Below are 21,275 nucleotides of genomic sequence, written 5' to 3'. Positions count from 1 at the left end.
CTAAAGCTGTTTCTGTGCTGTGATGAGCTCTGAAACCTGACTGAAACTCTTCAAATAAACCATTCCTCTGCAGATGATCTGTTAGCTGTTTGACAACTACTCTTTCAAGGATGTTTGATATAAAGGAAGGTTGGAGATTGGCCTATAATTAGCTAAGACTGCTGGGTCTAGAGATGCTTTTTGAGTAAAGGTTTAACTACAGCCAGCGTGAAGGCCTGTGGTACATAGCCGACCATTAGAGATAGGTTGATCATATTTAAGATCGAAGAATTAATTAATGGCAGGACTTCTTTGAGCAGTTTTGTAGGAATGGGGTCTAAAAGACACGTTGATGGTTTGGAGGAAGTAATTATTGAAGTTAACTCAGAAAGATCAATTGGAGAAAAAGAGTCTAACTTAACATCAATGGTACTAAGAGTAGCTGTAGATAATATTACATCTGTGGGATGATTATTGGTCATTTTTTCTCTAATGATAAAAATTTTATTTGTGAAGAAGTTCATGAAGTCATTACTAGTTAACGTTAAAGGGATGGTTGGCTCCACAGAGCTCTGACTGTTTGTCAGCCTGGCTACAGTGCTGAAGAGAAACCTGGGGTTGTTCTTATTTTCTTCAATCAGTGATGAATAGTAAGATGTTCTGGCTTTGCGGAGGGCTTTCTTATAAAGCAGCAAACTATTTCTCCAGGCTAAATGATGATCCTCTAAATTTGTGACACGCCATTTCCTCTCCAGCTTACGAGTCGTCTGCTTTAGGCTACGTGTTTGAGAATTATACCACGGAGTCAGGTACTTCTGATTAGAGACCTTAGTTTTCACTGGAGCTACAGTATCCAGAGTCGTACGCAGTGAGGAGGTGAAATTATTAACAAGATGATCGACCTCTGTTGGGGTAGCGTTCAGGTAGCTGCTCTGCTCTGTGTTGGTACAGGGCATTGAAGATGATAACAGTGGGTGGATTATATTCTTAAACTTAGTTACAGCGCTTTCAGAAAGACATCTACTGTGATAAAATCTACTCTCCACCGCTGTGTAATCAATTATTGTAAATGTAAATGTTATCAGGAAATGATCAGACAGGAGAGGGTTTTCAGGAAACACTGTTAAATGTTCAGTTTCTATGCCATATGTTAAAACAAGATCTAGAGTGTGATTAAAGTGGTGGGTGGGTTCTTTTACATTTTGAGAGAAGCCGATTGAGTCTAATAACAGACTAAATGCCATGTTGAGGCTGTCATTTTTAGCATGTACATGGATGTTAAAATCACCCACAATAATTATTTTATCTGAGCTCAGAACTAAATCAGATAAAAACTCTGTACAGAAACACTTTGTCAAAACACAAATACTTGCCAGTATTTGTTGCTCTGAGAGAAACTTCATCCATTCGCTTCCACTTATCCTTTTCAAGGCGCTGGAGCCTTTCCCAGCTGTCATAGGGCGAGAGGCGTGCTACACCCTGGAAAGGTCGCTAGTGTATCGCTAACACACAGAGACAGACAACCATTCACACTCACACCTATGGACAATTTAGATTAATCAATTAACCCATCCCCACAAACTGCATGTCTTTGGACGGTGGGGGGAAGCTGGAGTACCCAGAGGGAACCCACGCAAACACAGGGAGAACATGCAAACTCCACACAGATGGTAGAATTGAACTCAGGACCTTCTTGCTGTGCAGCAACAGTGCTAACCACTGTACCACTGTGCTGACGAACTTTGCACTTGAAATTATCACCATTTAAAAAATGTTACTCCCAGCACAGTTTATGGGCATCTGCACCAAAAGATGCTCTTCTAGTTAAATGGTAAATGGACTGATTCTTATACAGCGCTTTTCTACTCAAAGCGCTCTATGCAACATGCCTCATTCACCCACTCATACAAGCACTTCTAAACTCAAGTGCAAACTAATCTACATTCACACACATTCACACATGAACGCATTAGAGTATGAATGTGAGTATGAATCAGCTGTGACTCTTCTGCTCCATTCCCACAGCTTCCCCACAGGAGACATCACAGGAGACATCACAGGAGACATCTCCTGCATCCTTCTGAGCGACCCTGAACATTCCCTGACCCCTTCAGGGAGAGTGAGAAAGAGCCAAGGCTTTTCTGACGCAGTGTATGCTGCTGTTTAAACGGTCACTTAGAACCTGTGCTTCTAATTTCATGAAGATCACTTTCATGACTAATATAAATTTAAGGCGGAGCTTCAGAACACCTGTGTCCACAGGTCGTCACAGCAACCAAGAGACATTCAAAGACGCAGATTTGACACTGTGACATGAGAAGCAGAGGGAGCATGAGATGAATAAACATGAAGACAGAACGAAACCTACGCTGGAGACATGACACACTAAACATGGTTCGTAGGAACAAAACCTACGAACCAGAAATCACCCAAATGTAAGCAGAAACGAATTGAAACGAAGCAGATCAATGATCCAAAAAGACGCAGTCACCAGATCTGGACCGTGACAGACTCTTTGAGACGCACAGATTTTCCTCCACAGTTTACTGTTGTCATACTGGAAGTGAGCAGCATGACTGTAACAATCCCACAGTAGTAATTACTAACAGGGCTGGGAGATGAATTTTATTCTTTTAAACAGTTACTCAAACAAGATCATTGGGATAACATTTCATTCTAATTTTATTTGCATTTCTTTGACTTTGAAGATCTCATCTATTCTTATATCTCTGCTGTCAACCTCTTCTCTTTACACTGGTCTCTTTTACCCCTCCCTAAAAGCCCAAATTCACTCTCAGTCTAGTTCAGGGTGAATGTGCTTACAGAGGTTCATCCCTCAAACCTGAGACATGGATCAGTGTCCTGTGGGCCAGTGAGGGGCAGCAGCCTTATTAAGGTGGCTGTGAAGTTCCAAAGGAGCTGCATCCTGTATCCTTCTCTTCCATGTCGATGTTTAGCATTGATTTATCTTTATCACATCTTAATTTGAGGAAATTGTCTTGTTTAAAGCTGAGTAAACCCAAAACATTTAACTTAATCACCTTGTCAAATGACAACATTTCTTATATTAAACATTTAAAAATTGGTTATATTCTTGTCTGATAACAGTAATAAACTCAGCTGGCTTCTCACAGTTCTGGGTCTTTCTGACCCAGCTTTTTGAGTTCTTGTGTTTTTATATCATGGTTTATGTTTTGAGTCCTTTGTACTGTGTTTGTTATTTCCCTGTGGTTTCAGTTCTGGTTATCACAGGTTTAGTTCTTAGGTTTTATAATATGGCTTCCCTGTGTGTTGTGTCTACTGCGCCTTTCTGTCCCATGTTTCAGGTCCCTATGTTCTGTCTCCCCAGTTGCTGTTAAGTTTACATGTCTAGAGTTCAGTCAGTGTGTTTCCTGTTTTACTTTGAAGGTCCGTGTCTCATGTCAGTGTTTCTAGTTTTGCTTCCCTCGTCTCGTCCAGCCTGATTACTCCCAGCTGTGCTCTCCTTCTGTGTCTCATCCCTCAGTGTATTTAAGCCCTGTGTGTCTCTTTGTCAGTGTCGTAGTCTCCCTCATGGCTGTGTTTCTCTGTGTGTCAGTTTGTCCATGTCCCAGTTTAGTTTGGTGTTTTCGTGCCGTTCTGCAATAAAGCAGCTTTTTGAGTTTAATTCCTGTGTGGTGAGTATTGGGTTTGGGTCCTTCTCCTGCCTGCACACAGCCCAAACATGTCATGGCTCTCTTCTTTTCCCTCTTTTTTAAAAAACATTAACACATAAATAAGAGTGTGTTTTGAAATAAGAAACAAACTGTCACATTCTCCTTTATTAAATGTATCTGTGTACTGTATGTATTCTGCCATGTTTAGTGTGTTTAAAGATTTCAAAAAAGGTTACACGTTTGCAGGAAACAGGAAGTAGGTTAAATAGCACATATTCAAATAACACACATTCAACACACAAGCAATAAAAACGAACAGAAATCAGGCGAAAACTTTTACATTTTCTATTGATTTTAACTCGAAGTGCTGAATTAGTTATGTTGGTAGTTCAATTCACTTCAATCTGTATCGCGCCAAAGGAAATGAAATGATGGTCTTTTTAAGGCTCTTCATACTGTAAGGTAACAACTTTATGTATTACTGTATTACAGTGTATTACTGTGAGTTTGTTGCCTCACAGTATTAAAAGAAAACCCAACAGACGAACCCCTCTGAGCGAGCACTTGGTGACAGTGGGAAGGAAAAACTCCCTTTTAACAGGAAGAAACCTCCAGCAGAACCAGGGAGGGGCGGGGCCATCTGCTGCGACCTGTCATGGTTTTCAGAAATGACTCGATTAAAGAGCTATTATGATTTATAACCAGCCAATTTAAAGTGTCTAATTAGTTTTATAAACATGTTTTGAGTCTATATCAAGATCTCCCTACATTACAGAAACCTTATTTCGTTTCCTGGTGAACATTCGGCCTGTAAATGCGAAAAAACAACGTATGCGACTTTTTAGATAGTTTGGCTGCCTCGTCTATGAAAATGTTACGATTGTGATGTTGTGGTCTGGACAATCCAATTCCATGAATTCCAGAATATTTTTTGCATGTTTCCACCTTTTACAGAGGGCTTTGAAAATCACCTTGTGGAAGGAAGTATTTGAACTTCTCTAAGGGGATTTTATAAGATTCATCCGTGATTTCAGCACAGATTTGGGTTGAAGCCGGTTGGTGATGGCAAAAACTGTCCTGACTAATAACCTGGCCTGACTCTTTTACAACCCGCATAACAAGTTCTTCCAGACAGTTTCCCACCAAAAATCTGTATTTTTGCAGTTCTAGTTGATAGATATTAAATTGGTTAACCCTTTCTTTATTCACAATGACTGATCCCCCATTTTGATGTTTTGTGCTGTGACTTCTGTAGAGGTTGCTGTGTCATCATCACTGCTGACAGGGTCAGGTTACTCGAGGCAGTCTTGTTGTCTTCTTTTGCTTTTGGGTGGATATTTATGGGAATCAGGCTCCAATCGTTAAAGCGAGGCAATTTCTTCATGTTGTTATATTTCCGGGGCATATGTCCCTTGCAGTGACAGGTTTTAGCAGGGAGGGCCACTGGTTTATGGGGGGTTGTTTCCTGGGCAGGCCTCAGTGCTACACCTGAGCACAGGTCCAACATGTTGCATATAGAATCTACAGTGGGTATAGATCTGGGTGACCTGCCTGAAATTTCTGCCTCTGTTCTTTTGTAATGTTGTTTTTGTAACGTTCAGGAACGTTCAGCCTCACAGTGTTTGCTGTGGCATTTATCAGATTACTCGTGGCTGTGTTTTCATTATGTTTCAATTTGTATTTCTTAGTTGAGAATTTACAGTCACTTTGTTGAAGGGTTTGAACTTCTGTTCATAGCTATATATGCTCTTCCAAAGGCGTTTTGCCTTGCCTATATGAGATTATAGGCTCCGCCCTCTCTTTTCAGTTTACCACATCTATTCTGTGACGTCACCCTGTATTTTCAATGATTAGTTCATTACCATTACCTCTGGAAAACTTCAAGACATGTTGAGGAGGTCATTTAGGCATTTAAATCAGCTGTGATGGATCAAGGACACATCTAAACCTGAAGGACAGCGGCCCTGAGGCCTGGAGTTCGACACCCCTGGACTAAACCATTATATTTCTGTCAGGGGAGTTTTCCTAATTCTGCAATAAACCATTTTCCTAAATAAATATATACAAACATTTTAAACCACAACAATTAGTCATCTTGTGTGCAAATGTTATTGATGTGCAACTCTATGCTTAAAGTGCGACGCTAAACAAAGTGCTAGTTAAAGTGCTTTTAATAAAGTGCAAGGATGCTCCTAAAGTGCTGTTATAATACAAACAATAAGGGAGTCCACTTCCTTACAATATAGATATAGATATATGTACACACCTGTTCAAAAACACTGGAACCTGTTAAAGTGGCTGAGAGTGTAAATATAAATTGAGTGAGTTGGTGGTACAGTAGATGGCAGCATGCTCACATAATGGACTTGGAAGGTCAGTATTTTGTAGTGACGGGAAAAAGGGACCAAGGGAGCTGGTTCTCAATACTTTGTTTGATTTGCTGTCTGTAAATGTGCTGCTGTCAGGACTTTGAGTTATTACATAAAAGAGTGAGAAGCAAAAGCAGAGCAGCTGTCTCTAAGTATGATCACCAAAGAGTTATGAAACCATTTCCTGTTTGTTTTTAAAACAAAGGTTTAAGATGTCTTTCCAAGGCCTGTTGGTATGTGAAGGCGACCGAGCCGTTAGTAGGTAACTTACGGCGGAGTCACGACAGGCCGCAGACACGTGACACATCAGCTCACATTCAGGTGTTTTCTTTACCAAAATGAAAGTTTACATCACGGAGCCCTGCTCTCAGGGACACGGATGTAGCTGTCTGTGAACATGGCCATCTCCCCCTAACCCTAACCATCCATGTTAACCCGGGTTAAACACATACGGGCTTAAAGTTTGAACAACATCTGGCGTCTGCGCGGACCTGACGTCACGTGGTTGGTTGCGGCTAACAGCCGGGAATCGATAACTCAGAAAAATAAAGACGCTAAACTCTGTTTACGGGGATCACGTTTGTGTTTTGATCACGTGTGTGTTGCCCCTGACAACACAAAACAAGGCCCCGCCCCTGCTGAGGCCTGATTTACGTTAAGACAGCGAGGATGCAGAGAAACGAGAGTTTCTGACAGGACAGGCTCCTCCACAGTCCTCGTGGGCTTATGTCCCCCTGAGTTATGACCCCGTCACTAGTTAACAAACATAAACTAACCACTCAATCACGTGACGCCAGGTTCCGCGCCGACAGAAGATGGCGCTAAACATGAAGCTTAACCCGAGCGTCACGGTCACATCTGTGTCCGTGTTTGTGATCAGCCGTGTATATGTAATTTATATGTTTAAGCTGGGGAGGCCCGTCTGTGCCGTGTAACTAATAATTACTCGCCACAGTCACAGGAAGGATTTTCTTCCACAGCCTCCTGCAGAGTGTTTTTAAATATCTCTGCAACTGCAAATGTGCAGTAAAATCCCTGAACTGTGGGTGCACCGTGTGTACAAATGCGGACACATTGGGGGCTTTTTAATCTACCTCGTGAAAAGAAGAAAAAATGGGGGAAGGGAGATGGAGGGGAAAGCGCGTACCCCCTCTCCGCCTGTATCACACCACCCTCTCTCACAGCATCAGCAGCGTCTGACGGCTGCATCCTTCAGCTGCTCGTCCGTCCTGCTATTCCTCGGCTCCAGCTGACATTTAGATATCAGGAGTGGTTTGTGTCTGCAGCCGAGCATCGTTGTTTCTTCCAGAACAATCACATAAAAAGCAGCAGCATGGATATGATGGGCAACAAGCAGCGGCGGGTGCTGAATATCAAAGCCTTGCTGAAGAGGAACTGGCTTCTGATGTCTACGATTGTGTCGGTGGTGCTCGGTACGTGCAAGCCTCTGACTCTCTGTCGTCTGGTTGTTGTTTTCTAATTGCTCGTTACTCCAACGCTGTTGTGCTTTAGCTGGTTTGGCTAAGCAGGGGGTGCATGCGTTTTCAGACTGGAGGATGGTGCTTCACTGTGGTGACACAGGAGACATCCATCTGTCTGTGTCTCTGTCAAACGTGACCAGACTGAGGTGACACAGCGGCTGTGTGAGGCTGTCCACGCTGAGGCAGCACAGCACTGTGCAAAAGCCCGTGGAATGAAAAGACTTCTTTTCATCCTGAGCGCTTTGCTTCATATCAGCCTGCTGACCCACTTCAGACTAAATGTGCATGTGTTAGCTAACATTAAACACATTTCCTGTGTCATTAATTACACCTAAGAAGTTTAGGTGTGCACTGTGCAGTCTGAGGGTTGTGTTCAGTGCAGATGTAGGAGGCAGAGGGAGCCGGACAGCTGAGCCTTTGTTAACACAGCCACACAGTGTTATCAGCCTGACAGCCACTAGCAGATATATGAGGCAACATGAACATCCAAATAAAATAAACAGTATAATCATCCGTCTGCAGCAGCTGGATTCCCAACCAGGAAACGCAGATACTAAGATGTTATTGGGTATCCTTTTGGACTCCTAACAGCTCCTACATGGGAGCTAAGATGTCACTCTGCTTCAAGGCTTATCTCAAGATGGACTCGAACACAGGACGGGATTTAAAGGCAGATGTATTACAGAGAGGTTTGATCACAGGTTGTGCAGTTTAGGAATATAACACACGAGGTGAGACCAGGTAAGTCCAGAAGGACTGGACAGGTTTGCGACTGCAGCTTGTGATAGAAATGTTCATGAGAAATATGTTTGGCAGATTTCAGGCCAACAAGTCTTTTACAACAGTTTAAATGCCAGAAATCACTTTTAGGCACAACACCAGAATAGGACGTGTAGGCAGGGCCACGTTACCGGACGATGACAAGGTCAAGGGCGATACTTTTGACTAAGGCCGTCTGGAAGAAGGGAGAGGTCTTTGTAAAGCCATAGGTGGAGCATCTGGGGCGCAGACAGAGCTGGCAGGCACATATTCACACACATCTTTGAGCCCTGACAGAGGACGAAGAATTAAACGTTAAAGCAAATTAAATGTAAAAACTGGGAAGCCCATCGTCAGGGTCGGGCACTCTGTTTCTCGTGTGAAGGATTTGAGGCACACGATGATGAAAGTCGTTGCAATTCTGTATTTAGATGACAAAGTATCAGCTGAAATGTCCTGAATGGATGTGCTTGTCTGGCCTGTTTCATATCACACATGTAAACCAGCACGAGTGTTTGTTCAATGATTTGTGCTCTTTGGAAAGCTTTCTTTCAGGTGAAGCCAGGAGTTTACCGTGTCTTTGGCTCTTGCAGGGATCAGTCTGGGTGTTGTGGTCAGAGAGTACGCATCCCTGTCGCATCTCTACAAGCAGTACTTTGGCTTCCCAGGAGAGATCCTGATGCGAATGCTGAAGCTGGTCATTCTTCCTCTGATCATTTCAAGCATGATAACAGGTAACAGAGGCCTGCCTGTGCAGTTCGTCCCATCCAGGTAACTCTGAGGTTAACCCTGAGCTCTCTGTACTACAAAGCTGGTTCCCTTCTTACTAACACGAACCTGTTAAGGAGCAGGTCATGTTCACAGATTAGAGTTCATCAGGAAGGAAATCCGGTTTAACCAGAACCCTCAAACCGTCTGCAGATGAAGGAATAAAAGAAAACATGTCTGAAGTGTAGCATAGAGTCTCTGCTGGGCTGTATGTTTTATATGCAGCTTGCTGAGCCATATCTAAGAAGCTCGGAAGGAGCAGCTGTAGATCATTTCCTCAGGGATTATTCAAGTATTCGGATACTTTCAGTCCTCTTTCAAAGGCTGGCATCCTCCAGATCTGATCGGGGTAAAGCTGCTTCTGTTTCCTCGGTAACCGTCCTGCTGTAGTTGTTTTCTGACTGTCTCGGTTGTCGGTGTGCAAGTGTAGAGAGAGACCACATCAAACGACACGATGGGTTCATCTGGATCCGGTGTTTCTGGACCTTGTTGGTGAAGTCGGTGGAGTTTTTGATGTGAGTGTGTTCCCCACACTGGGTCTGAGTGGGCTGCTTCTTTGTGGAAGCAGCGCCCCCGGGGTACAGACGGTGGCACGTAGGGCGGTAACTGATGACTTTGTTGTTGTGTAGTTGTCTGTGGGGTGCTGTTGTCGAGAGGAGTGCAGTAACACGGTGATGTAGGGCTCTGTGCTCAGGGATGTGACAGCCTGCGTTTCTTGTATTATGAGGTCAGACTGGAGAGGGTGGCTGAAACCTTCAGGCTGTGATAAGATCCACTGTGGGTCCATCTTTTCATGCTGCTCATGACTGTGGTGTCTTCCTGTTCTTGTCTGTGTGCTCTGGAAATCAACTTGAAATGATAAGTTTTCGTTTGCAATGTATAGAATTTGTAAGGTTGTCTTTCCTGTCCTGTAACGGGCTGAGCCTCAAACGTAGAAGCTTCTTCTAAACTAGGGGAGGGTGGGAGTGTTCCTGAGTCTGAGCTGATTCTGCATCTATAGTGAAACACACCTGTCTTATCCTTTCACTTAGAAGTTGGCTCTGTGCTCTCCACAACATAAACTCTGTCCTCTGACTGAATCCACGGCACGGACTCTTGGGAACAAGTCTGCTGTGTCTGCGTCTTAGGTTGAAGCGCAGGTGGTGTCTATAATCTGCTGGTTGATTCATTGTGTCACAGTCCAGTGTTTTGGTTTTCATGTCATTGATCTTTGTTTTTATCTTTGGTTTCACTGCTAGTGTCGTGTTTCTGTTTTGTATTCCTAGTTCTTAGGTTTTGGTCCTTGTACTCGGTGTTCTGTGTTTCCTGTTTTACTTTGAAGGTCTTGTCTTGTATTCGTTTGCTTCCTCCCTGTCTTGTCATATTTAATTGGGTTCAGCTGTGTCTCTGTGCCATTTCCTTGTTACCTTGTGTGTAACAAGTAAAGGCTGATTATCATGAATCGTGTTGCATCTTCACGCATTGCTCAAAGAAGTCCTGCCATTAATTAATGCTTCAGTCTTAATTATGATCGATCTAACTCTGTTACTCCTCACAGGCCTTTGAGGAGACATGACTTAAACAGCCATGACTTGGCTCTCCTAGCTATAGGCCCACCTTCCTGTTATCACAGTCTTAAAGAGTAGTTGCCCTCAGCTAACTGAGGAGGAATGGCTTATTTGAAGAGTTTCATAACCGCATCGGTAGCCTCTGACAGGACGTTTGTCACTGCAGTGCTACTGCTGACTGTAATGTGGGGGTTTGACTCCTGTTGCCAAGGTAACCTCAGTAATCACTTCCTCCAAATTGCTGCTGCTCCAAGAAGTCTTACCATTAATAACAGTTTTACATCTGTCTGTATTAATGGGGACGTACCTCAGACCTGTACGGTGGCAATATTTAAACAAGTACTTAAAAAGCTCTGCTGGGAGACACGCCCTCTGCTTTGATAAAGGTTATAGTTGGGGCGGGATCAGGTGACGCTGGTGTAGGCTGCTGGGGACATGATGCCTTCACTGTGTTTATACACCACTCTGCATTTAATCATTGGTTATTATTCATTTTGGCTCTCTTTCACAGCACGTCTTTGTCCTGTCTCCCTCCCCTAACCCCCAACCAATCACAGCAGAGGCCCCGCCCCTCCCTGAGCCTGGTTCTACTGGAGGTTTCTTCCTGTTAAAGGGGAGTTTTTCCTTCCCACTGTCACCAAAGTGCTGCTCATGCCTCTGCATTATTGCAGTGCCTTTACCTTACAGTACAAAGCACCTTGAGGTGACTGTGATTTGACATGTAAATAAAACTGAATTGGATTTTCCACTTGTAGTAAAAAGGTTAAGACACTACAGTCTCCTCAGTCAGAAACCCTGCTGACTGTGGCAGAACGAGTCCTCTGACTGATCTGTGTTCGCAGCGTCATGTCACGGCTCCCCGGTGCAGTGGATAAACAAATAGCTCAGTCTTGTCGCTCATACGTGAAATGAATGAAGACAAAATATTTCTCAGCTCTGTTAGATTGATTTGGCCTCTGAATCAGTGATTTCAGCTGAGCACAGCTTCTTTATGACGATCACACTTTGCATCTTCAAATATCCACTGTTCATTAGTTACTGAGCTGCCTGTTGTTGTTTCGAGATTTTCCTCTTGCATTTCTCCTGAGGTTTGTCGCCTGTGTGCTTTCCCTTGGCCTTTGTAAGTTAATAGATGTCACTGACAGGGTTGGTGTTCGGGTACCTGCTGGTCTGGTTTTTGGACCTTGTTTATTGTTGTTATGTTGTCATTGTTTAGTGTTCTTGTGCCTCTTAGTGTCATCGTTTGTTGTTCTAGTTCTGAGTTTCATTTGGTCTGGTCCCTTTCATGTCCTGGTTGTGTGTCCTCCCCAGTATGTCCTGGTTGTGTGTCCTCCCCAGTATGTCCTGGTTGTGTGTCCTCCCCAGTATGTCCTGGTTGTGTGTCCTCCTGTGAAGTCTTTTGTCCCCAGTTGCCTGTTTCCCAGTATGTCTGTCTGGTTTCTCTCTCCCCCTCCTTCTGTGATGGAGAGTTGGTCAGAGTTGGTTGTAATTTAGTTCTAGTTGTAGAGTTTCATTTGTTTCCTCGATGTTTCTTGTCTCATGACCAGGGCGGGGGGAGGAGCCTGGGTGAGGAAAACTAGGGAACAAAACATTTCCAAATATCAGGGACAGCTCCGGGGTTCTGCCCAGGAACCTGCAGAAAGGCAACAGTTCGGGGGGTGGTCGGGTGGCTGTGTGGGCTCAGCAGAGATGGAGAATCTAAGGGGCCATGAAGGTGTCCAGGTGCCACGTTTGGATGCTGCTAAGAGCAGCAGATGGAGGATGCAGAACCTGAAGGCTCAGCAGGTGAGCAGCTGTGAAGATGGAGATCAGACCCTCTGACTCTCGCTCATGTGCAAGCAGTGAGAAATGCATGACTCAGGTTCAGGCGACAAGGCAGGTTTGGACCCTCTGACTGCCTTTCTACCAACCAGAGCTGCTGTAGTGAGGCCTGACCGCTGGGCAGCTGCTGTGGTGGAGAAGTGTTTGGTCTGCTGACCTGAAAAACATATCAAACCAAATAACTGAAAGGAAACAGATTCCAAAACGGGATATATGTGGAAAATGCTCACGCAGGCAAACAGTATGAGATGACCGAGAAGTGTGGGGAGGCCAAGACTATGAACAAGATGATGGGAACATGGGAAACACCAGGGGAGCACATCTGAAAGCAGGCACAGAAGACAAGCAAGGGAATCAAATAAATTAGATTCTAGATTTTTGGATGTTTTGGGCGAATGTTTGGAAGGATAAAAAATGTAAAATAAAAAATTGTACGGAATCGAATGTTTACAATTACAGAAGGTGTTGAGACGAAATGATTTCCCAACAGATCCAAAATGGATCAAATCTAAAAACAGTTTGCTGACAGAATAAAATCTATAAAACTCTTTTGCTCTGTGGATATTAATGCACCTGTCAGACCAGTCAGGTCCTCTGAAACATTTTTTCTATGTTATCTTAACAATCACCATTTAAATAACTCAAATGTGTAAAGAAAAGAAGTGTTGGAGGTAGTTGGTAAGAGATGACAGGATGACCCCAACCTCAGCAGCAGGACCGCTCTCAGCACCGACCAAGTGTGTTTGAACTGTGTCTTCACATACAGGGTCAGTCCTACAGGCAGAACGTGGGTTCCCAGTTTCATCAGCTGTGGCCAGTTTTTACATGGAGTAACTGAAAAAGACGGATCTGTCGTCCAATCGTGGAACAGCAGAAAGCCGATGTAGAGAACACCTGGGTGAAAATCAGATGTCAGCATGTTTATGGCTGTGTAGGTTCAGGGTGCACTGCAATTAACAAAGACGTGAAGTTCACGAGGGAGGATATAAAAATAACTGCTTTCTTAGACTAAAAGTTTCATCAGGGATGGGCGACATTTGAAAGTCAATATTTATCAAGAGCCAACAAATTTGGATCAGTATCTAAGGTTTGACTCCCATCATCCACTGGAGCACAAACTGGGCGTCATCAGGACGCTACCACACAGAGCGAACACCATCCCCACTGACACAGGGAGGCAGAAGAACATCAAGAAGGCCCTGAGTCAATGTGGTTATCACAGCTGGACGTTTGTCACAGCTGGACGTTTGTCACAGCTGGACGTTTGTCACAGCTGGGACGGCGCCTAAAGAAAGCTCCAGCCGATCCAGGAGAGAAGGACAACCGCTGCCTAAGCAAAGGCCTTTGTCTTAGTCCCCCCGCCACTGTGATTCACCCTGGTAAGAACCGAACCAGTTTTGTAGTACCCCCGAGTTCACCCTGCAGTTACCTGGATCAGCCTGGACCCTGATGTGCAGGCTGAGCCTGTCTTTTAAATACACTGAATGTGTTTCTTACCAACAGGTGTTGCAGCCTTAGACTCCGAGGTGTCAGGAAAGATCGGTCTGCGAGCTGTCGTTTATTACTTCTCAACAACTATCATTGCAGTTGTTCTTGGTGAGTCACATTTGAATTAATAATTCATTTTATATGCAGCGTATAAAACGAATGGTTGATGTTTATATATATAAATATAGCTACTAAGTGGCATCTTTCTTGACAGGAATTATTCTAGTGATGACTATCAAACCGGGCGTGTCTCAGACAGCGGAGCACATCGACAGAGCTGGGACTCCTCCTAATGTCACTACAGTCGACACACTGTTGGACCTGCTCAGGTGAGTTTCTAATGGAAATGTTTCGGCAATATTAGGATGGAAGAAAAGAGTTGCATCTTTCTTTGATGGCCTAAAACGGAAACTTTCATCATACAATATCCCAACAAACACTGTTTAGTTGGTCCGGGTAGCGTCGTACTAGCATCCTTTATTGGTGTCAGGTTACATCTCAGGTAAACATGTAGGACGTGTCACTGCAGCGCTACGCTGCCCTGTCTTTGACATGGTTGGTACGTTATGACTAATTCTAACATTACTGTTACTGATGTGTTTGTAGGGCTCAACTATGACAGAGTCGTGCAAGAAGAAAAGCATGGACTTAAAAAAAGATCTTTAATGCACACTATAAGAGTTTATAATTGAGGCATGGTCTTTTTTAATAGCTGCATTCATGAAAAGTATGTTTTGCTAGATATTTAATTTCAGAGTTGCCACAGAGATGCATCCATTCTGCTGCTCACCTGCAGCTTTTTGCTTTCCCACTGACAGAAACATGTTTCCTGAAAATCTGGTGCAGGCTTGTTTTCAGCAGGTAAGACGACGACCAGCCTACTTTTTGGTGCTTGTCATCGTGTGATTCTGACACTGTGTCCAATTCCACTCTAGTACAAAACAAAACGCAAAGAACTGGAGCCTGAAAAGCTTTCAGTGAACAGCAGCACAGTGCCCCCTCTCACGACCACGATCATGACTGTGATGGAGGTAGGTGTACTCGCTACGCTGTGGTGACATTAGTCTCATGTGTCGGCACCTGGCAGCCAGTGTCTCGTTTAATGGATTGGCTCAATAATGAGTTATAAGCAGGCTGAGCTCAGGCAGCTGTGGTGCTGCACATGACATTTGCAGAGCTCATGAGTGGATCTAGTGTGTCTGTGGAAGCAGCTTTCTGGCCCCCTCTCTGATACACGAATGGTCTTTCCCTTCTCTCGGCAGAACATCACAAAGGACTACAAAATCGTCGGCACGTATTCCGATGGAGTCAATGTGTTGGGGCTTATCGTCTTCTGTGTTGCGTTCGGCCTCGTCATTGGGAAGATGGGAGAAAAGGGTCGAATCCTGCTGGATTTTTTTGATGCCTTAAATGAAGCAACAATGAAACTGGTCCAGATAATTATGTGGTATGTAAACTACACCAGTTTGTAAACTGGTATGTAAACTACACCAGTTTGTAAACTGGTATGTAAACTACACCCTAAAACTACAACAAAAAATCAAAGAAAAGAAAAACTACACAGTGAAACCAACGTTCCTGATCACTTTTCCGGTTCAGGTTCACAGAGGAACCTTTCTTTGGATCAGCAGTTAAGAAAACTGATGATCGGGGAGTGAAAATGTTCCTGTATAATTTTATTACTTCATCCGACCCACTTAGTTGAGGCTGTCCAAGGATTTCATTCCCGTACCTGATGGCAGTCAGGGGGCCGTCGCTCAGCCATCATTAACCCACCAAACCAGCCATGCTGAACGATTACAGGCAGCATGCCAATGTCCACGGCCTCTCCACACCCACACACATCTGTCACATCTGTCCCACCTGTCACATCTGTCCCACGTGCTCGAGGTAAACTTGCTCTCATCTGTGGAAGCCAAAACTTGATGGACCTGCCAGTTCTGGTGCTCTATGGCAAATTACAGTCACAGGGCCCACTATAGGACACTCTCAGGCCACTCTCATGAAGTTTGTTTCTGATTGGTCAGAGACATTCACATCAGCGGCCAACTAGAGTTCATTCTTTAGGGCTCTGTCAGTGCTCCTCCTGGTCCTCCTTGCACAAAGGAGCAGATGCCAGTCCTGCTGATGTCTGAAGGACCTTCTGCAGCACTTTCCAGCTCTGGTAGAGTGACTGTGTCCTGAATCTCCTGCATGCTCACTGTGCTGGGAGACGCAGTAAACCTTCTGGTAATGGCAGTGATAGTTGGACCAGGTATCACCTTATCCTCATAGTGACACCAAACCAGCGGAAAAGGTGCAAGAACAGAGGAGACAAGGAGAGGGACAATGTTACAAACACCTCTGTAGTGTTGGGTTGTTTGGGCCCCTCCTGTGTTGTTCATTTCATCAGGTTCGAGGCTGATCCACGGCCTGCTCTCCCCCCTCCCTCTCTCCCTCTCTCTGCTGTCGTTTCTTCACTGTATCTGTCAATAAAGCTGAAAAAGGCTGAACATTATGAAGCCGACCCCCTCTGCTGCTAACTGACCAGCTCAGTACTGCAGGGGTTTGACGTGATGCAGTACTCTGACTGAAAAGTGTAGCATTCATTTGTTTGTGTAAACCTGCTAGATTAACGACATTTCTGTAGTAACTCCATCATTTTGAAATCCAGTAACTTCTACCTCCAGGCCACATTTGTTATTGTCGAGTGTCTGAGGAGGATGTGTTCATCGTGGAACTGAAGCAGCTTTGTCTTTTCAGCTACATGCCAGTAGGGATCCTGTTTCTTATTGCTGCAAAGATCATCGAGGTAGAAGACTGGGAGATCTTCAGGAAGATGGGTCTTTATATGGTGACGGTGCTGAGCGGGTAAGCTTTCCCATTACTCTCCATCCGGCCGTTCCACACTCCGGGCTTTATGGCTGACATTTGGACCGATTCCCCCTCCTGTGTACGATAAAAGCTCTGTGTGAGAACTGATAAGGGCGAAGGACATTTAAAACTGCTCAACCTGCAAGAATGCAGTAATGAAAGCTTCACTCACGCCTCTAAATGTACGAGGCACAATTAACGACTGTACCATAAAAAATCCCCTCAGTTAACCCAGAAGGTGAGTCCAAGGTTCTGAAATCATCCTGTGGCTCCAAATGCAGCAGAAGAAAACTCGTCACCGTGTGGAACCGTGAAGCTGGGACAGTGTCACGGCCAGCGGGGGCAGACCGTGACACTGTCCCAGCTTCACTGTGTGGAACAGTGCAGTGTGCACATTGGGCAAAAATGAAATATCACAAGATCATGTTCCAGTATGAAAGAAATGCATCACTTATAAAGAGGAGTAGCACTCGGGGCTTGTAGCTGATAGAAGCATGTCTGCAGAGAATAAATACGCGTTTGAATAGATCACATTACGTCAGTTATGTCGGAGCAGTTTAGCACAGTTTTATGTAAAGACAGTTGATAACAGAGTTAATTTCAAAGCACTTTGTGATAGCTGTGTGATACTAAAGACAGAACCTCGGCTCTTTTAACCGGAAACCCTTTGAGCAAAAATCATGAAAGCAGAGCGAGTGTCTGTCTCCAGAAGTCAGACGAGCAGCTGGTTCCCCACAGTTCAACGCTCCGGCTCCCATTCAGGAATTCTAGGAGCCACAGGTCAGCCTGAGCTCCCAGAGTGTAGCGGGCTCTGGGGATAACAAGATGAGATCTCAAAGATGTGATGTTGGGAGACTCTGGGAGAACGGACACATCCTGGTCAAAGACAAATGGGAGAGTCGTAGCTATACGCCTGCTTCATGCTCATGCATATTCAGTTCAGCTCTCCTGTATGCTCATTGGCTCATCTGTAGCCTAAACCAAGACCGAGACAACACCAAGACCAGAGGGTATCGAGACCGAGACCAAAAAGTCTTTAAACTGCAGCCAGATGCTGCTTCGTTTACGGGTCTCAGGCATATTTATGTGTTTTTGCACTCGCACAGCCCTCCTCACCGCTGTCCACTGTCTCACTCACTGAGAGGACAGACGCACACTCCACTTGACTGTCGCGTCCATCACCCTCTCTGTTTTTCACACAATGATATTATCCTATATCCTCGCATGTGATTGGAGCATAGCTGAGCCACTGTGTGAGAGCGGAGCAGCCAGAGGAAATTGGAAGTGGCCCTGAGACGTCCAACCTACTCACCGGGGCTCTCTCACTACATTATTACATATTAGAAAGCGTCTTGAAATGACAAGATGACAAAATTGAATTAAATTGAATTATGACTGTGGAGACTTCAAAGTGCCACCTGCAGCTATTTCCCTCATCATTCAGGCCACTGAAGCATTTTGAATTCACAAAAACATTGACTGAAGTGTATTTCTTCCCAGCGGTAAAAGCTCGTGGATGTTAAAATATTTAGAATAAGCTACCATGTTAAAATGTACAAATGATAGAAAGAACACGACTCCCTTAGAACAGTGTCAATAATTAAACACAGGTGAAACTGGCCTAAACAACGCATGTTTATTTGTCTTCTTCACATTTCTTCTTCTAATATTTTTGTAATTCCCTTCACGGTTCGATAACGCTGTGTATTTTGTCCCTCAGTCTAGCTATCCACGCCACCGTCTGTCTGCCCCTCATCTTCTTCGTCATTGTGAGGAAGAATCCGTATACGTTCACTCTAGGAATGGCTCAGGCCCTGGTGACAGCGCTTATGATCTCCTCCAGGTCAGAGTCGGATTTTTCATATTTCTGTAATTAGACTAAACAGCTTCCCAAACGTTTTCAGGGCACAAGGATGTTTTACTTGAATGAATCTAAAGCTCTATAATGTCTGACCACAGAATACTTACTGCCTCTGCTTGTGTCTCCCAGCTCGGCAACCCTGCCTGTCACCTTTCGATGTGCTGAGGAAAACAACTGCATCGACAAGAGGATCACCCGCTTTGTGCTCCCAGTTGGCGCCACCATTAACATGGACGGCACAGCGCTGTACGAGGCAGTGGCTGCTATCTTCATCGCCCAGCTGAATGATTATGCTCTGGATGTAGGCCAGATTGTTACCATCAGGTACGTCACTGTTACTGCTGCTAGCGTAGCTTTAAAGACAACTTTATAGAGATAGTTTTAACATTAGCATTCCGAAGGAAAACTGCTGGTTAACCTGCATTTCAAAAAGGACTCGATAATATGCTGCTTTTCATGTAAATGGAGTCCTCTTCACACGCTGAGGTTAATTATGGAGTTCCACAGGGCTCAGTGCTAGGACCGATTCTGTTTACACTATACATGCTTACAGGAGGGCTGGACCAGGTGACCCTGAATCCTCCCTTCGTTATGCTGCAGTAGGTGTAGGCCCAACCAGTCGCAGCAGATGGCCCCGCCCCTCCCTGAGCCTGCCGGAGGTTTCTTCCTGTTAAAAGGGAGTTTTTCCTTCCCACTGTCACTAAAGGGCTCAAAGGAGATCATCTGATTGCTGGGCTTTTATCTGCTGTCTTTGAATTATTGTAGGGTTTGAGGCAACAGTTTTCTGGCGTGACATCAGTTGAATTGAACTGACAGTGGACACGAGTGTCATGGATTGGTTTCACTCCAACTCCTCATAGGAGAAAAATGTACCAGATTCAAAGCTTTGTGAGACAAAAAGGAAATCCAGAAAATCCAGGCTACTGATTGTTGACCTCAACATTTCCTACAAAGGTGAATTATGCAGCGTTTTCTTCCCACTTTTTCAACTGCAGCTGTGCAGAGGTTGTTTTGAAGGAGGCATCCAGTCTGCCTCTTAGGTGACTGCCTTGCTCAATGTCCAAATCATGTGAAGGAGCAGTGGCTCCACTTTGAGCCTCTCCTGAAGGACCAATCAGCCGGTGTCTAAGGCTGAGCCTAGAGGCCACACAGAGGAAGCTCATTTCTGCCACTTGTCTCCATAATCTTGTGCTTCTGGTCATTGCTCACAGCTAATGGCCACAGGTGAAGGTATGATTATGGCCTGGCCAGTAAATCAGCAGCTTTGCTTTCATATTCTGCTCACCACAGCATCTATCAGTCTGGCTGTTCATCACCTGCTTCGCTCACAAACACGGTCCCAGAATGCTTAGATTTCATGTTCATGTCGCTGCCAGTGTCCAAACCCAGCACACGAGCAAAGAAAGTCATCATTTCTTTTTATCCCTGTAACCCTGAATGGGCGTGGCTTTATATCACCTTTTGATTGGAAGATGTTTTTGTGTTTTATGAAGAATAATTGCTACATTGTGTCTTTGTGTTTCAGTATAACAGCCACAGTTGCCAGCATTGGAGCAGCAGGAGTGCCTAACGCTGGGCTTGTCACCATGGTGATAGTTTTAACAGCTGTTGGCTTACCTGCAAGTGATGTCACTCTGATAGTTGCAGTCGATTGGCTACTGTGAGCTTTTGTCTATTGTGTTTTTGTGCTGACTTTCTCCTATCTTTGTGAAAACTGCTGTAGACTCACTGTGACTGTCGTGTTTCAGGGATCGGTTCCGCACTATGATCAACGTCCTTGGCGATGCGTACGGAGCTGGCATTGTTCAGAAACTCTCCAAGAGGGAACTAGAACGGATGGACCTGACATCAGACATAGATGTCGCCAACCCTTTTGCCCTGGAAGCCGCTTTGGATGACGAAGAGTGTGAGAAGAAGTCCTACGTGAACGGAGGCTTCACGGTTGACAAGACGGATGCGATCTCCTTTACGGAGACGTCCCAGTTTTAGCCTCTGGCTGGTTCAGCCGTGAGAAGAACGTGCACGGAGAGAAGCTATCCATCCGGACCCATCCAAGGACCGACGTTAGCAATAGCAGCCTTCATTAAGCTAACCGAAGATTGCCACCCTTCACGCTGGGCATTTACAACTATGACTAGATTAAAGTGCTTCCTTCATTATCTCAGACCACGCCATGATTCAAAAAGTCTTTTTTCTCAATAAGAGTGTTTCTTTTCTCGCAAAGATGAACTCAAACGAAGAGCTTTTTGCTAGTGTGTGTGTGTGTGTGTGTGCGTGTGTGTGTGTGTGCGTGCATCTTTTAAGGTGAGCCTGATGACTTTTGCAAAAAACACAGTATCACGTAGACACTGCTTCATGAATAAAAACTAACTGTACTCCCTGTATGGACACTAATCCTCAGAAAACTCTTTTTCTTTGCATGGCTCTGTTGAGTGTGTATGTCCCATGATGCAGTGCTTGTATATCTATCTGTATCTTTAAAGTGTGCCAAACTTGTTTTTCACCAAGCTGCATGAAGCAAAATGTTTAAGCTGGTTACAGACTGGTTTCCTGTGTGGGCCTTGCAGAGACTGGACAAAGTCAGTGGACACTGTGGAATTTGAGACATTTTTTCTAACATTTCCTGTCACGTTGCAAAATAAGAATGAATAATCATGTATGTATTCAGTCAGTGTGGGGAAACATATGGACCCCAAAATAAATAGCTACTACAA

At 44.6% G+C, this 21,275-nt stretch overlaps 1 protein-coding gene across 1 annotated transcript; it reads left to right on the top strand.

The window, feature by feature from the left end:
* Nucleotides 1–6,820: 6,820 nt before the first annotated feature.
* On the top strand, nucleotides 6,821–21,275 carry slc1a1 (solute carrier family 1 member 1). Its single transcript, XM_084916401.1, has 12 exons — nucleotides 6,821–7,416; nucleotides 8,817–8,957; nucleotides 13,863–13,955; nucleotides 14,062–14,176; nucleotides 14,666–14,708; nucleotides 14,783–14,878; nucleotides 15,110–15,294; nucleotides 16,590–16,697; nucleotides 18,421–18,543; nucleotides 18,691–18,885; nucleotides 20,087–20,221; nucleotides 20,310–21,275. Exons 1-12 carry the CDS (start codon nucleotides 7,047–7,049, stop codon nucleotides 20,548–20,550), a joined length of 1,845 nt encoding a protein of 614 aa, XP_084772527.1. The 5' UTR covers nucleotides 6,821–7,046; the 3' UTR covers nucleotides 20,551–21,275.

This window comes from Perissodus microlepis, chromosome 3 (genome assembly GCF_051167445.1).
Source record: "Perissodus microlepis isolate ML-2025 ecotype Zambia chromosome 3, ASM5116744v1, whole genome shotgun sequence".
NCBI lineage: Eukaryota > Metazoa > Chordata > Actinopteri > Cichliformes > Cichlidae > Perissodus > Perissodus microlepis.
The sequence above is the reverse complement of the archived record's forward strand: the minus strand, read 5'-3'. Positions and strand labels throughout refer to the sequence as shown.

Coding starts and splice junctions, on each gene's coding strand:
- slc1a1 (XM_084916401.1), top strand. CDS start 7,047: ATGCGGACACATTGGGGGCTTTTTAATCTACCTCGTGAAAAGAAGAAA. Junction 8,958..13,862: donor CATTTCAAGCATGATAACAG/GTAACAGAGGCC, acceptor TCTTACCAACAG/GTGTTGCAGCCTTAGACTCC. Junction 16,698..18,420: donor ATGGTGACGGTGCTGAGCGG/GTAAGCTTTCCC, acceptor TTTGTCCCTCAG/TCTAGCTATCCACGCCACCG.